This window comes from Megalobrama amblycephala, unplaced genomic scaffold (assembly GCF_018812025.1).
Source record: "Megalobrama amblycephala isolate DHTTF-2021 unplaced genomic scaffold, ASM1881202v1 scaffold343, whole genome shotgun sequence".
Lineage (NCBI taxonomy): Eukaryota > Metazoa > Chordata > Actinopteri > Cypriniformes > Xenocyprididae > Megalobrama > Megalobrama amblycephala.
The window spans coordinates 151922-168740 of NW_025953347.1; the positions used below are offsets into that span (position 1 = coordinate 151922).

The 16819-nt window shown below is 36.3% G+C and overlaps 1 protein-coding gene and 1 long non-coding RNA gene across 3 annotated transcripts; one reads left to right on the forward strand and one right to left on the reverse strand.

Annotated features, from left to right (window-relative positions):
* Nucleotides 1-3583: 3583 nt before the first annotated feature.
* On the reverse strand, nt 3584-5068 carry LOC125261179 (SLAM family member 9-like). The gene is made up of 3 exons (XM_048179791.1): nt 4948-5068; nt 4286-4594; nt 3584-4165 (listed from the first exon to the last, which is right to left on the reverse strand). The coding sequence occupies exons 1-3, from the start codon at nt 4991-4993 to the stop codon at nt 3834-3836; spliced, it is 687 nt and encodes a 228-aa protein (XP_048035748.1). The 5' UTR covers nt 4994-5068; the 3' UTR covers nt 3584-3833.
* Nucleotides 5069-11162: 6094 nt separating this feature from the next.
* On the forward strand, nt 11163-16819 carry LOC125261184. Of its 2 annotated transcripts, XR_007183235.1 has the most exons (4): nt 11163-11494; nt 13449-13848; nt 14194-14268; nt 16707-16819. It is a non-coding gene; the product is annotated as an uncharacterized LOC125261184 (long non-coding RNA). The 2 variants fall into 2 exon arrangements; XR_007183234.1 differs by lacking the exon at nt 11163-11494 and having other exon boundaries at nt 13287-13848.

The window sequence follows — 16819 nt, forward strand, 5'->3', positions numbered from 1 at the left end:
ACCTTATCTACTCCTAAAATGTACATACCCAGACAACAACACGATCTGGCCCACATCTGGTACATGTGGATTACACACAGACCAGATGTGGGCCGGATCTGGGCCGACACTATGTTGCTGTCAGGGTACTTTGAAATTTTAGTGGTAAATGAGGAACAAATGTGCCTTTTAATAAGGCTTTACTGCACCAGTCACAAGGTCTTACACCTCTAAAGGTGCAATTTTAGCACTTTTTTTTTCTGAGAGTGAATTCATCAATTTTTTCAGTACAAAAATTAACATCAGCAGACAGGAAATAGCATCATGCATACTATGGAAAATGAATAGTGTGGTGCAGGTATGACATCACTTTGTAGGCCAAAATGCGGAAGTGAGCACTTTCGGATCCATCACCCTGAAGTCGATGGTTTTTTTAATGGGATTTTAGGTAAATGGCTGAAATAAGGTCTGTGGTGAACGCAAGCTCAAGACGCTTTCACATTTTATTCTATGACAAAATACATCAGTATTAACCCACTTGTGATTTTTTAAAGCTGTTATGTGTCTTGAAAAAGGCAGTTGCTAACAAGTGGCTAAAAATGTCATCACGCCGAAAGGGTAGCTCAGTCTGCTTTTACAGCCTCATTATGCCCATAATTGTGCTCTTATAAACTATTCTAACTCAAACATGCTGGGAAAATGTTTTTAGATAAAAACTGAATGAGTTGTCAGAGGCTTAGTGACGGTGACGCTGAAGTCGCGCGACCGTGATGAAGTTCGTTTATAGCCTACCTTTAGCGTTTTACTTCTGGTGAGTGCAGTTAGGCTTCAGACTTCATAAGTTATGTTCATCTATGAAAATTATCTTGATGGACAAAACGTGTGAGTGTCATAACCCTTTGCTAAACACAGAGCTTATTTTTTGGGATTTTCCAAAAGTCTATGGGAAAATGCATAGGCTTTCCATTGTTGTTGTCTTTGTTAACATTAAGACACGTACACACAGAAGTTATAATGCTGAGCTTCTTTACTAGCATGCAACGAACTTAAAGGTGCCATCGAACGTTTTTTTAAAAGATGTAATATAAGTCTAAGGTGTCCCCTGAATGTGTCTGTGAAGTTTCAGCTCAAAATACCCCATAGATTTTTTTAAATGAATTTTTTAAACTGCCTATTTTGGGGCATAATTAGAAATGCGCCGATTCAGGCTGCGGCCCCTTTAAATGCTCGTGCTCTCCGCCCCCTCCCAAGCTCTCAACTCTATCATTGCATAAAGTTCACACAGCTAATATAACTCTCAAAATGGATCTTTACAAAGTGTTCGTCATGCATACTGCATGCATACATCGGATTATGTGAGTATTGTATTTATTTGGATGTTTACATTTGATTCTGAATGAATTTGAGGCTATGCTCCATGGCTAAAGCTAACATTACACACTGTTGGAGAGATTTATAAAGAATGAAGTTGTGTTTATGCATTATACAGACTGCAAGTGTTTAAAAATGAAAATAGCGACGGCTCTCTTGTCTCCGTGAATACAGTGAGAAACGATGGTAACTTTAACCACATTTAACAGTACATTAGCAATATGCTAACAAACGTTTAGAAAGACAGTTTACAAATATCACTAAAAATATCATGTTATCATGCATCATGTCAATTATTATCGCTCCATCTGCCATTTTTCGCTGTTGTCCTTGCTTTCTTACCTAGTCTGATGATTCAGCTGTGCACATCCAGACGTTAATACTGGCTGCCCTTGTCTAATGCATTGAACATGAGCTGGCATATGCAAATATTGGGGGCGTACGTATTAATGATCCCGACTGTTACGTAACAGTCGGTGTTATGTTGAGATTCGCCTGTTCTTCAGAGGTCTTTTAAACAAATGAGATTTATATAAGAAGGAGGAAACAATGGAGTTTGAGACTCACTGTATGTCTTTTCCATGTACTGAACTCTTGTCATTTAACTATGCCTAGATTAATTCAATTTTTAATTCTAGGGCACCTTTAACTCGCCATGTTGGCAACATGCCATATACCAGTCGGTCATACCAACTACATGAATTGTATGGGGGTGTCCTGGACAGAACCATTCACTGCATATACTACGCTATCGAGGAAACCCGTGCGGCGCTAACTTCTGGGTTGGCCTACAAAGATACCTACACCACTCTATTAATAACCTATAAATGGACCTGTTGATCTGTTATTATGTTCCTAATGAGTGTCTTGAGTATTGTGGGACACGAGTCAGTGTTTCTTGCATTGAATGATGGTCTTATGGCTTTTATATATCTGATATGGAGCTATTGTGTCTTTCTTTGTATCATGATTCTGTACAAGCATACATACATTTGACTTACTGCTAAACTGGTACAGAGATGTACAACATAACTTAGGAATATATATGATCTTACCATTTTATGAGCATTTCTTTTGTTGAACGTTGGCTCAGCATATGTGATCTCTTTATCAGGAGTTTCACCTGTTTACAACAATTCAGTCTTAACCAGATGTGGTTTCACAACATGTATTATTTTTAGGGCTGTCAAAGTTAAAGCATTAAAAGGGCTATATGTAAGAATCCCCATGTATTAATCACAATTTTATTGCCAATGTTTGAACAGCTTGTGACAAAACTTAAAGGGGGACATATCATGAAATCTGTGTAACACTGGTCCTGGAGTGAAGCTGTCCTGCACAGTTTAGCTTCAACCCTGATGTTTTCAGGATTAATAAAGCTATGTGAAGGAAGGTGAGTTGTGTCGGAGCAAAACTCTGCAACAGCACTCAAGAACGACCGTCCCTGAGCTTGTGATATGTCTCAGGTATGTAAACATTACCGGTGAATTGCAGAGCTGGTGCAAACACATCGCTACGATCAGATGCTTTCTGAACTGCTGTTTTCTCACCGCTGTTATTTTTGTTGTGTGTTTATTTTGTTATTGAGAGGAAAGCGTGCAGCACATATTTATCTTAACATTGCTCTCAGCAGCTTGGACCAGCGTTGGGTTGTTCGTTAACTGTATATCACTGTAAAGGTATTTACAACTGTGACAGAGAACTGTTGGGTTAGCTAAAACATTAGGAAATCTACTGGGACTAATGTAACAGAGAACTGTTACACAACTTCTTTTGACTTTTTAGCAAAGAACAAAAATCATTTGAATAACGTTCAGTCTCCTGTGTTATTGTGCTTGAGTGTGAGTAAAGTTACTGTAGTTCACTTAATGGCCACCGGTGTTGCAAATATCAAGGGTTTCTGAAATCTACATACAGCCCCTTTAATGCACACATTTATGATAAGTTAATAGTGTAATACGAATATGTCTAATGCTCCATTACACGTTTCAAATTCAGTTTGAACTGTTTCTCACACACAAACAACATGTAATTTATAAAGACATTCTTAGCAGATAATTTATAAATCAAACCAAGATGAACTTTAAAGTAATATTTATGCATCTTTACACATTAATGATTGTGTTATCAAGTTATTGTATAATTAAATTAATGCAGATTTGCATTTCTGTCTTTGTATTTCCATTGTTTTGATGCAGTTTGAGAAATGCAGATTAGTTTTCCTGAGCGAGAGGACTGAAGTCAGTGTCATTTTATAGATAACTGTCAAGCACTTGCCTTCTTGATACGTTTTTCTACATTTCCTGCACATACAAAATATCCCGACTGCAGCAACAATCAACAGAGATCCAGCAGCAGCAGCAGCAGAGATCAACGCTATCAGAAAGACTGAGACTGTAGGATGAGAAGGAGTGTGTGTGTCTAGTTCTGTAATGATAAAGACAGAAGTGAATGCATCAGTCTGATCTAAGACAGAGATCAGCTCAGTAAATAATCACATATATCAGCTCTGTCGGACCTGCACATGTGTGACAGAGGTGAGTGATGTCCAGATGTTGAGTCTGGTTGCTGATGGGATTGTTCAGCACACAGCTGTAGGTGTTTTTATCCTGATATTCCACCTCCAGAGGTAGAGAGAGACTGATGCTGAGATCAGACACACTGATGCTGGACAATAAACTGTTTCCTTTGTACCAGGAGAGAGTCACATGACCCACATTCACAGCTGAACACACCAATGAACAATTTGATGAAGATGATGATGATGAATAACATTGTGAAGAGTTACTGCTGATGACAGGAACAGGCAGACGAGCTGAGAAAGATTAGAAAAAAAAATTAATATTGTCGAAAGGAAAGTATTCAATATACTGAAAAGGATACTGATAAGATATACTCTTATTCTAAGATATATAAATAAATAAAAATACCTCACCATAGACAGTGAGATTGAAACTCTTTCTCACACTGTTGGTCTGTAGTTCATAATCTCCAGTATGTTCAGTTGTGATGTTTGTGATGGTCAGAGATCCAGTTTGATCGTCCAGCTTCAGTCTGTCTCTGAATCTCCCATCAGGAACATCATCATATACAGTCATGCTGTCATCCGGTACATTGATTTCAGCTATTAAAGTGTTATTAGTTCCAAACCTCCACAGAATCAGATCATCATCTATTTCAGTAAGATCAGAGTTTAGAGTGACTGAATCTCCCTCCATCACTGACACTGAATCACCAAACACACCTGGAGAACAGAGAGTCACAGATTAAGGGTCACAAATATCTTTACGTTGGTATACTTTGCTAGGATCAGTACTATGTAATAGTAAAATAAAGAACACACAAGACAGCAGCACAGACAGGAAAAAAAGCAAAATGAAAGAACAAATAAATGAACATAATGGGAAAAGCTGAGAAAATCTGAATCTGTCCTAAAGTTATTCTGTTATGAGTGATAGTCCCTAATCCAGACCAGAATTTTTAAGTAATATACTTGTTTCAAAATATCTGAAAATAATACCAAATGTATTAAACAGTATAAAAACTAAAGCATTAACTAAATCAGTAAATCAAACACATTTATTATTTATTACTCACCAACCAGTTTGCTCAAACACAAGCAGAAAAAAACAACATGAACCATTTTCTTTCAGCACTATAAGATGAGAATGCTGGAAATGTCTGAAAACAGACTGCTTCAACATAGCAGAAGTGAGATAATATCTTGTGTGTGTGTGTGTGTGTGTGTGTGTGTGTGTGTGTGTGTGTGTGTGTGTGTGTGTGTGTGTGTGTGTGTGTGTGTGTGAATCCTCCCCCAACACAATGTGACCGCTCATCACTGAAAGAGCACTAAGGCTTTGACCACATACTTCACAATATTCACTATACAACCTGTAGTTTTTAATACTTACTGTTCTTACATGTGGAAAAAAAAGTCAAAGTCTATAAAAACAGGACAAAATGCTGTGTTAATATGAAATAATTTTCCATATTAATTTGTTTTACCTGTATTTTGAATTATACAGTACAGTCCAAAAGTTTGGAACCACTAATATTTTTAATGTTTTTAAAAGAAGTTTCGTCTGCTCACCAAGGCTACATTTATTTAATTAAAAATACAGTAAAAAACAGTAATATTGTGAAATATTATTACAATTTAAAATAACTGTGTACTATTTAAATATATTTGACAAAGTAATTTATTCCTGTGATGCAAAGCTGAATTTTCAGCATCATTTCTCCAGTCTTCAGTGTCACATGATCCTTCAGAAATCATTCTCTATTCAAATAGAAAACAGTTATTTTAAATTGTAATAATATTTCACAATATTACTGTTTTTTACTGTATTTTTAATTAAATAAATGTAGCCTTGGTGAGCAGACAAAACTTCTTTTAAAAACATTAAAAATCTTAGTGGTTCCAAACTTTTGGACTGTACTGTACATTGCATTAAGCTTTAAAAGTCTATAAGAGTTCATGAATATGCATAAAGAGTAAAAATCCTGCCTGACTTATTTGATTGTTTCCCCATTATCAGTGATGGATTCACCTCATTTCAATAGAAAAGTTTCTTTGTGTGGAGTGAGTCAGATTTTGTTTAGTTCCATATTTGTGTTAGTACAGTTCTTAAAATACCTAAGAATACAGCAGGTTTCACTATGAATGTCTAAACGAGCTGCTGACTTGACACAATTGTGTTCTTATTTCTCTTTCTTTCAGTTCTTGTTCACAGCAGGTGTTTGAATGATTGAAAGAATGTTTCAAAGAATGTTTCAGGAACATCATACTAACCTTTAAATAACATTCTACTAACATTAAGGAAACTGGCATTTTGATGTTCTTGGAATGTTACAAATGAATGCTTCTAGAATTAAGATGAAAGAACGTTTGAGGAACATCATACCTTGTAAAAATGTTGCTGTAACGTCAAACTGGTGTATTTTTTACATTCCCTGAACCAACACAGAATATTTTGAGAACATTCTTATACACTGTTAGACCTTGCCATGCTTTTTTCACGTTAAAATACTGGCAACACTGTTGTCAGTAATTTAATGTTGATTATACAGTTATTTACTGTAATCTACAGTATGTTACTATAAAGATACCATGAACTAAATTAAAATTTGTGTTACCTCATTTCATTTGCAGAAACCAACTGCCTCAAATGATCTGACTGCCATTTACATTTACAAACTAATATTTATTATATGCTAATAATATGAGCATATTATTACTATGTACTTATTTCTTTAGAGTTCAATAAAAACATTTTAAATAATGATATTTTCACTACACCAGCATCTACACAGTCACCATCTGTTAAATAAAACAACACACAGCATATCATCAATGTCTCTTGATCTTCTCCTGAACCTAAGCACAGGCTCTACTCTTCAGCACAATGGTGACCCACAAAACTCAGTTTTACAGTAAACTACAACAGTGTTGCCAGTATATAACTGTGTTTTAACTTACAGTTTGTTACTGTTAAAATACATTTTGTGGGTGTGTCTTTTTATCTTGCACCTTTAACCCTTTCAACTCCACAGGAACATCCTCTAGTGTCCACACTACAGAGTAAAAGTAACACTGACACTGTGTTGCAGTGAGATAATTAAGTTAATATTTACAGTGGGTACGGAAAGTATTCAGACCCCCTTAAATTTTTCCACTCTTTGTTAAATTGCAGCCATTTGCTAAAATCATTTAAAAAATCAAAAACAAAATCATCATTTTTTTCCTCATTAATGTTCACACAGCACCCCATATTGGCAGAAAAACACAGAATTGTTCACATTTTTGCAGATTTATTAAAAAAGAAAAACTGAAATATCACATGGTCCTAAGTATTCAGACCCGTTGCTGTGACACTCATATATTTAACTCAGGTGCTGTCCATTTCTTCTGATCATCCTTGAGATGGTTCTACACCTTCATTTGAGTCCAGGTGTGTTTGATTATACTGATTGGACTTGATTAGGAAAGCCACACACATGTCTATATAAGACCTTACAGCTCACAGTGCATGTCAGAGCAAATGAGAATCATGAGGTCAAAGGAACTGCCTGAAGAGCTCAGAGACAGAATTGTGGCAAGGCACAGATCTGGCCAAGGTTACAAAAACATTTCTGCTGCACTTAACGTTCCTAAGAGCACAGTGGCCTCCATAATCCTTAAATGGAAGACGTTTGGGATGACCAGAACCCTTCCTAGAACTGGCCGTCCGGCCAAACTGAGCTATCGGGGGAGAAGAGCCTTGGTGAGAGAGGTAAAGAAGAACCCAAAGATCACTGTGGCTGAGCTCCAGAGATGCAGTCGGGAGATGGGAGAAAGTTGTAGAAAGTCAACCATCACTGCAGCCCTCCACCAGTCGGGGCTTTATGGCAGAGTGGCCCGACGGAAGCCTCTCCTCAGTGCAAGACACATGAAAGCCCGCCTGAAGGACTCCAAGATGGTGGGAAATAAGATTCTCTGGTCTGATGAGACCAAGATAGAACTTTTTGGCCTTAATTCTAAGCGGTATGTGTGGAGAAAACCAGGCACTGCTCATCACCTGTCCAATACAGTCCCAACAGTGAAGCATGGTGGTGGCAGCATCATGCTGTGGGGTGTTTTTCAGCTGCAGGGACAGGACGACTGGTTGCAATCGAGGGAAAGATGAATGCGACCAAGTACAGGGATATCCTGGACGAAAACCTTCTCCAGAGTGTTCAGGACCTCAGACTGGGCCGAAGGTTTACCATCCAACAAGACAATGACCCTAAGCACACAGCTAAAATAACGGAGGAGTGGCTTCACAACAACTCTGTGACTGTTCTTGAATGGCCCAGCCAGAGCCCTGAATTAAACCCAATTGAGCATCTCTGGAGAGACCTAAAAATGGCTGTCCACCAATGTTTACCATCCAACCTGACAGAACTGGAGAGGATCTGCAAGGAGGAATGGCAGAGGATCCCCAAATCCAGGTGTGAAAAACTTGTTGCATCTTTCCCAAAAAGACTCATGGCTGTATTAGATCAAAAGGTGCTTCTACTAAATACTGAGCAAAGGGTCTGAATACTTAGGACCATGTGATATTTCAGTTTTTCTTTTTTAATAAATCTGCAAAAATGTCAACAATTCTGTGTTTTTCTGTCAATATGGGGTGCTGTGTGTACATTAATGAGGAAAAAATGAACTTAAATGATTTTAGCAAATGACTGCAATATAACAAAGAGTGAAAAATTTAAGGGAGTCTGAATACTTTCCGTACCCACTGTATATGATTGAGCATTAATGATGAACACCTGCTGTTAACAAGCAGAACCAATGAAAAGAGGAACAAGAACGGAATAAATATGAGCAGAAACTACAACTGTCTTCCAGCCATTACACATTATTACACTTATTACTGACCAGATAAACTTAATTTCTACAGAAGATCTTATTGAGAATTAACAGAAGTTTAGATGTTGATGTTTTGCTGAAAATGTTTGGTTTGATGTTACCATCGAGGAGATCAGTGTTTGCTTTAGTTGAGCTTTTGACCCTTGACTTTTTAATACACCTTTTTTCTATGGCTGCTTAAACTATTTTTTGCAAATCACATTATGGCATAAACAAATGTGGAGAAAAAAAATCTTTGAGTGCTGATAGTTATGTATTGGTTAAGACGTAACCATCACAAAGTCTATTGTTTCACTGAATTCATACAGTGTTTTATTCATTGTTACATTATAAACGGACTAATATTTTACATTATCACCTACAGAAACTACAGCAAGAGCTCCAACAACAATCAGCTAAAAAGACTTTATTTTTAAACACCATGAACAAAAAACAGCTGCAGCATTATATACACACACACAGATATCAAAAATCAGCACATCAATCTCAACAATGGTGGCAATAAAGCTGCATAATTTATTCATGCTGCAGGGCAGATTTGTACTATGCTGGCACCCAGCATGCATTATGATATTAAACTTTTGGATGTGATCATTGAATGAAAGAATAAAAACAGAAAGAAAGCAATGAATTAAACAAGTCCAAGAAGAAATACCTAATTAACTTCATATTGGCTTTTTCCTGCCATAACAAATGTGTTTTATAAACACTCAGTCACAGCAGTCAGAGAAAGATAATGTTAAAGAGTCAAGAGCCCAACTAAAGCAGACACTGATCACAATGATGGTGACTTCAAACTTCAACTTCTAATTTTTTTATTTTCAATAAAACATCAACATCCAAAAGTGTCCAACTTTAATGAGACAACAGGTGTATTAGTAAAGGGGGAGCACACAGTTTTTGACCGTGCAAGAATGTACTAAACTGTGCACTTTGTGTATGCACAAGACTGTATAGGATCATGCTGTGCTTATTGGATTATAATGTGCTGGACTCAGCTTAATGGTGCTAAACCATGCTTTATTGGTAAAAAGTGACACTCAAGGAACAATATTAGAATATTATTTGTTTCCCCCAAATCAGTGATGGATTCACCTTATTTCAATTGAAAAGGTGCTTTGTATGGAGTGAGTCAGACTGCAAGGTTAATATACCTACTGCATTCATGTTAGTACAGTTCTATAAATGGCTAAGTTATCACTAATGTCTAAATTAAGTTAAGCAGCTCGTTTAGACATTAATTAATAACCCCCAGTTACACAGACAAGGCTTAAAGGGTTAGTTCACCCAAAAATGAAAATTCTGTCATTTATTACTCACCCTCATGTCGTTCCACAACCGTAAGATCTTCGTTAATCTTCGGAACACAAATTTAGATATTTTAGTTGAAATCCGATGGCTCAGTGAGGCCTCCATAGGGAACAATGACATTTCCTCTCTCAAGATCCATAAAGGTACTAAAATCATATCTAAATCAGTTCATGTGAGTACAGTGGTTCAATATTAATATTATAAAGCGATGATAATATTTTTGGTGCGCCAAAAAAACAAAATAATGACTTAAAAACAGGACAAAATGCTGTGTTAATTTGAAATAATTTTCCATATTAATTGGTTTTACCTGTATTTTGAATTATGCATTGCATTAAGGTTTAAAAGTCTACAAGAGTTCATGAATATGCATAAAGAGTAAAAATCCTGCCTGACTTATTTGATTGTTTCCCTGAAATCAGTGATGTATTCACCACATTTCAATTGAAAAGTTGCTTTGTGTGGAGTGAGTCAAAATGTTTATTTCCACAAAATGTTTAGTTTCATTTTTGGGTGAACTAACCCTTTAAGATAGTCCTCCTAGACTAAAATGTATGTTTGAGTTGTTTTAACTGAAAGTTAGGCTACTTGCACTGACATATCTGAAAATATGTCAGTGCTATTGTTTTGTCTCAAGATGCACACAGTAATGTTTATTTTTTCTTCAAGGGGAACATTTATAAAAGTTACTTAAATGCCCTAATTGAACTAAGGCCTTATCCTGGTTTAGCCTAAACCCTGTCTGTGAAACTGGGCCTATGCAGCTTAAGTGTCACATCCTATCAGTGACTTTTCTGCTAAGGAACATTTGGTAGGTTTAAATGTGTTAAAACATCACTATGGCTTCGTTAGGATTAGATGTAGAAAATTATGATTTTTATGTAAGATATTTTGTATGTTTATTGTATTTTAGCAGCACTGTGGGAATAGGCTATGATTGATCACTTTACTTTAACCTTTATGGATCTATCACTCGGACGCAATGAGTATAATAATCAGTGTGGTTGATATGTGGTTGCATTAACTGCTAAGACTAGTTAAGTTCATCCATTTTTTAAGTTATTTAGCTATTGGTCATAGTTCTTAAGATGGACTTAACTGATAATTCACTTCACCGCCCTTCGGGATTTACATCTTGCTTTCGCTTTCGTTTTCGTTTAAATCGCAACCAATAACCTCTGTTTTCTTTTTTGTCCTAAATAAAAATAACGATTAATGACATTTCATCTGAATAAATATTTCGAGTTTTCATTATTCGAAATTTAAATTCGAATCTACTTTGGTGACGTGAATACATTTTATGACGGTGTTTTTTAAAGAGGCAGGAAGAGACAGACTGCGTCGGCTTACAACAGATCAACAAGACCGTCTATTTGAAATAAACGACAGATGAAAATATGAGAGGCTGTTTTGGGCTCACACTGTTTGTTTTTCTCATTGATGGTAAGACTTGTTTTTATTATTTTGTAGTTATAACGCATTTTTCATTTAACATCAAATTTTAACATCATATCTTTTATTTTATTAATAATTTATTAGGCTATAGCCTATTTAAAGTACCACGACGTTCCTTGTTGTATTTGGACGGCATCCATATAGCCTATTTTTCCTGTTCTTGAAATGGCGGTGTTCTGTCGATTTGACAGCTGTCAGACCATGTCAGTTGCTGCATTAAAACAGCACAATTCGACAGCGAAGAAAATGATATCATATTGTGCGACCAGCATCATATTCATCATGTGGGTTGAGGCTTTATTAACATACATACCCCTACACTAAACACCCTTAAAACAATGGTTTTTTTTTTTTTTTTTTTTTTTTTTTTTAAAGCCCTGCAGTCTGACGGGCAGGGTGAAATGAGAAGACTGCGACTGACGGGAAATCATGTGACCACACACACACAGCTACAGGCTACATAGCGCATATGATCGTTTTATTCTCATTACACCTACAAATCTCTTTTAATTCTTACTCATCATTGGTTGAAATGTAGCTATTCCAGAGAGAATGACTGTAATTTCAGTGTTCTATCATTTGTCTACCAGATTTCTCATTGTCCTTGCTAAACAACAAACTTGATTGTCTTCATAGGGACTTCCAATTATGCTGTCTATATGCAACGCTGATATTTTGTATCCCATAGCCCACCCTACACTGTAAAACCCTTGCTTTAAAAAAAAAGAGCCAAATTTGGACAGTAACTTATTTTCCATTAAAACAGTAATGTATAGAAAACACTGCATTCTGGGTAATATTTGTCATTTTCGAGAAATTAGCCTACAGGAATATACTGTGAGTTAACATCGCTATTTTTTTTTTTTTTTTTTAGAATAGCCAAATACTGTGAATTAATTTCAAAGTCGACACTCAGAGGCTGTGTTCAAATCACACCCTATACCCTCATTCACTATTCCCTACATTAGTTCACTAATATAGTACACTTGAGAGAGTGAATGAAAAGAAGTGAGTGAATTCAGACACTGATGAACACCTGATTAGCAGAATCACTGAAGGACAGAGAAACAAGACCAGAAAAAAAGAGAAGAGACGAGCAGAAACACAAGAACTACAACTGACTTCAGCCATATTGTGTTACAAACTAGTTTGACATTAATTATATATTACAGAAGTTCTTGCTGAGAATTAAGAGGTTTAGACGTTGATGTTTTTTTTTTAATTGTATGTTTGCAGTCGCCATCGTGGTGTCCAGTGTCTGCTTTAGTTGGGCTCTTGACTCTTTAACATTAACTTTCTCTGGCTGCTGTAACTGAGTGTTTATAAAACACATTTGTTATGGCAGGAAAAAGCCAACATGAAGTTGATCAGGTGTTTCTACAGAATGAGATCCAGCAATCACTTATTTTGACAGATTCTGAAATCATTATAGGACATAAAACATTTTGAGCTCCTGCCTAACTTAAACACACACAGACATCAACAATCAGTATAAGAATCTCAGTGATGGTGATGACGCAATGCATGAAGTTGCTGATCCATGAAAATCTCTCAAATGAATAATAAGTGCATTATAAGTATTAGAATATAAATTGAAATGGCAGTCGGAAAATTTAAGGCAGTCGGTTTCTGCAAATGAAATGAGTGCATGGTATCATTATAGTAACATACTGTAGATTACAGTAAATAACTGTACAATCAACAGTAAATTACTGGCAACAGTGTTACCAGTATTTTATCATTCATTTACAGACCACTGTTTTACAGTGTATCTTAACCTTTTGCATTTAGATATTAATTAAACATTATTTATTGTTTATTGATCTGTTTTTCTCATGAGAATGGATAAGCTGGTCACCACAATATATTGTAGCTTATTTATATATCTGTATGTATGTAAAAGCTGTACACACACAAAGTAACTGTTTATTTGTGTCTTCAGGTGCGTTTGGTGATGATGTGGTGACAGTGTCAGTGAAGGAGGGAGATTCAGTCACTCTAAACACTGGTGTCACCAAACAACAACATGACAAGATACTGTGGTATTTGAAGACACTCGCATAGCTCTGATCAACGGACATGCCAATACGAGCTGCTTATATGATGGTGAAGGCGGGAGATTCAGAGACAGACTGAAGGTGGACTATGGGACTGGATCTCTGACCATCACAGACATCAGATCTGAACACGCTGGACGTTATGAAGTAGAAATAATCAGAGCGAAAGTTCAGGCAAAAGGCAAAGCTTAAACCGAAACCGCAAATGTGACAGCACAAAAATCACAAGAAAGATCAGCAGCACTCGTGATGACAGCATCAAAACATTCAGTGTGATCATCACTGGTGAGTAAATCACCCTGAAGTTTCTTTTTTCCTCCAGGAATTAAAATATTAAAAATGAATCAATGATTTTTCTATTAGAATAGAAAAATAGATAATATTAAACCTGCATTTAACTTCATTGGCTTGCTGAAAATGCAATAGTTCATCAACATAAAAACTGCATTTCTGATGACTCTGCTCATTCATTTACAGCAGAAATATTGTGTGAATAATTAAATATATGACATTACAGAAACCCTAAATACAATCCTACATTCATGTGTCTTTGTAATCTTTAATTAAAAGATTTCATCAATTCTTGCATTCTTTCTTAAGTCTTTATTTCTGTTGGTTTGTGTTTCCCAGCTTCTCTGTCCTCTCTGTCTGATCAAGACGAAACCAATGAAGTTCCTCGTATGGCCAAGCAGGAGTTTGACTTGAGTATGTTTTATCACTTCCTTTTTTTAATCTATTAATAGATTGCGAAACATGTATTAGAGTTTATTGATACCTGAACTGTGTTAGGAGAGCTTGACTTTATAGTTCACTTAAAAGTATATTGCTGTTGTTCGTTCAAACACATGCATCATTTCATGTCAGGATCTAGTTTATCAAACTTTATCCTAAACATGAAGACTTCAGATGTAAAAGCCTCTAAGTGCCGTCTGAAATTTTCTCCTAAAATGAGCATTTTTATCAAGCTTGTATTTTTAGGTTCAGTAATTTCACTTTAGTGGCAATTAATAGGACATTTTCATTGCCATTAAAGTGAAATAACTGAACATAAACATACAAGCTTGATAAAAATGCTAATTTTAGGAGAACATTTCAGATGGCACTGAGAGGCTTTTGTATCTGAACTCTTCAATCTTATACTTATAATTCAAGATGTCAGAAATAATTATTAATGCTGTAGCCTTGGGAAGCCCATAACATCATTCAACAAACTATGAATACACGATAGTGGAAAGACAAACAGAAACATGGTGGCTTTACAAGCACATTTACAGTTCATGATGAGATCTGTTGAGGGGCAACTTGAGTATCCTGAGGTGACAGACACTTGGGTAAAGTTGGTTTTATATTTGCACATTCAGACTTCTGATAAATTCAGACTTTCCAATAAATGTGCAATAAATTAATGTTTGCGAATTTTAAGCAGCGACATGATATTGACAACCAACGATTGTCAACTTACAACATTTTTCACAGTCGATCAAAATAGGCAAGTATTGTTTTAATGGCATATTTACTTGTGAATGTCCACTGAATGTCCAATGTAGTGTGATTAACAAGGCTATTGAATACGGATGTCCGAATGTGCGAATATAAAACCAACTTTACCCAAGCGTGACAGACGACAAAAAGCCTCTCTCGACATTTCTGGAGGCCAACCTTGTAGGTTACTAGATCTTCCATGCGTAGATTTGAAGCACAGACAATTTAGTTGTAAACATAGAAAGTTAATTTGGTAGTATGCCTAATTTCAACTGTTAATGGATTATTTCCCATTGCAATAGAGGAATAAACCTTTCACATCAGTGTCTATAGACCTTATTTACCAGAGAAACAAGCGCGCCACCATCATTAGAAAATTGTCTTTGAACTTCCGTTTTTGCGGTAGCTCTGTATATTTCTATGGCATCGCTGTTGAAGAATAATTAGCTGGTGAAGTGGATTTACCTGTTGTAGAGTTAATGAAAGTTATCATGAGCATTGTTATGTTTAAAGCGGGTGTCTTAACAAATGTCAGTAGACCGGTAAGATTTTAAAATGAGCAGTTCATTCATAAATACGTAAGATCGCTGTGGAAATACAAACCGGAAGTCAAAAGACAACGAGCGCAGCGCTAAAAAGCGGCGGGGCTACATAAGGTCTATAGAGAGAATATTTTCAATTAAAGGGGACCTATTATGCATAATTCATAAATGTGTTTTTCAGTATGTGTATACACAACCACCCTATAATGATAAAAATCCACCTATTCCTTTTTTAATCCCCATAAAACCTCAACAATCAAGCCGTTTTCATTTTCTGAGCAATGTAATGTCACATTGCTCTGGCTCCGCCCACGACTATGACGGACACATGCTGTATTAGTTTCCGCCCTGAGCGAGTCATACACTGTCCACCATTGTCTCTATGCTGTAGCAACAAAAATGTTTGGTAAGAGTGAACATAACAGACTTCATTTACTCCTGACATCTGAGCCGCTGAAGATGCAGTGAATTTGTTTTGTTTTTGAAGGGAATGCGCCACTGATCTAATATACACATGCGATTTCTGTCCCTGCTGTTTCTGTTCACAGACATAACTGACTGTGTTTCTGAACTTTGTGTGTTTTTGACATAACCTTGTGTGTATGTGAGAGTTTAAACACAATAAGACATGAAATAGAAGTTAGTTTAATGCTCACGAGACGTCAGCCAGCTTTCTGTGTGTGTGCTTCAGATGTGTGCGCTCAGAAACCATACATTTGAAGTAAACTGATATAGCTTTAAAATGCATGTAGAAAATAAACTTTAATGAAGAAGAAGAACTGCAGTGTCTGTGAGCATGATCGAAATATAGATGATCATCAAAACCAAGCAGATGTTTTGGTTTGGCAAAGTATCCGATGCATGCGGGAGCTGTTGAAGAAAGTCATTTCCTGGAAAGGGGGCGGGGAGCAGCAGCTCATTTGCATTTAAAGCCACAAGCATGAAAACAGCAAAAATGGGAATTTACAAGCTATAATAAATGATCTGTGAGGTATTTTGAGCTGAAACTTCACAGACACATATATTAAAATGTAAAAGAGGGCATTATAGGTCATAATGTGGCATAAACACACTGTCAGACTCACACAAACTAATGACAGTCTCTCTTTATCTCTACAGATTCAGGTCTGTCTTCAGCTGTTTTAGCAGGAATAGTTGCTGTTGTTCTGCTGCTGGTGTGTGCAGTTGCTGCTACTGTGATTTTCTATCGCCACAGGAGCATTAAAATGGCA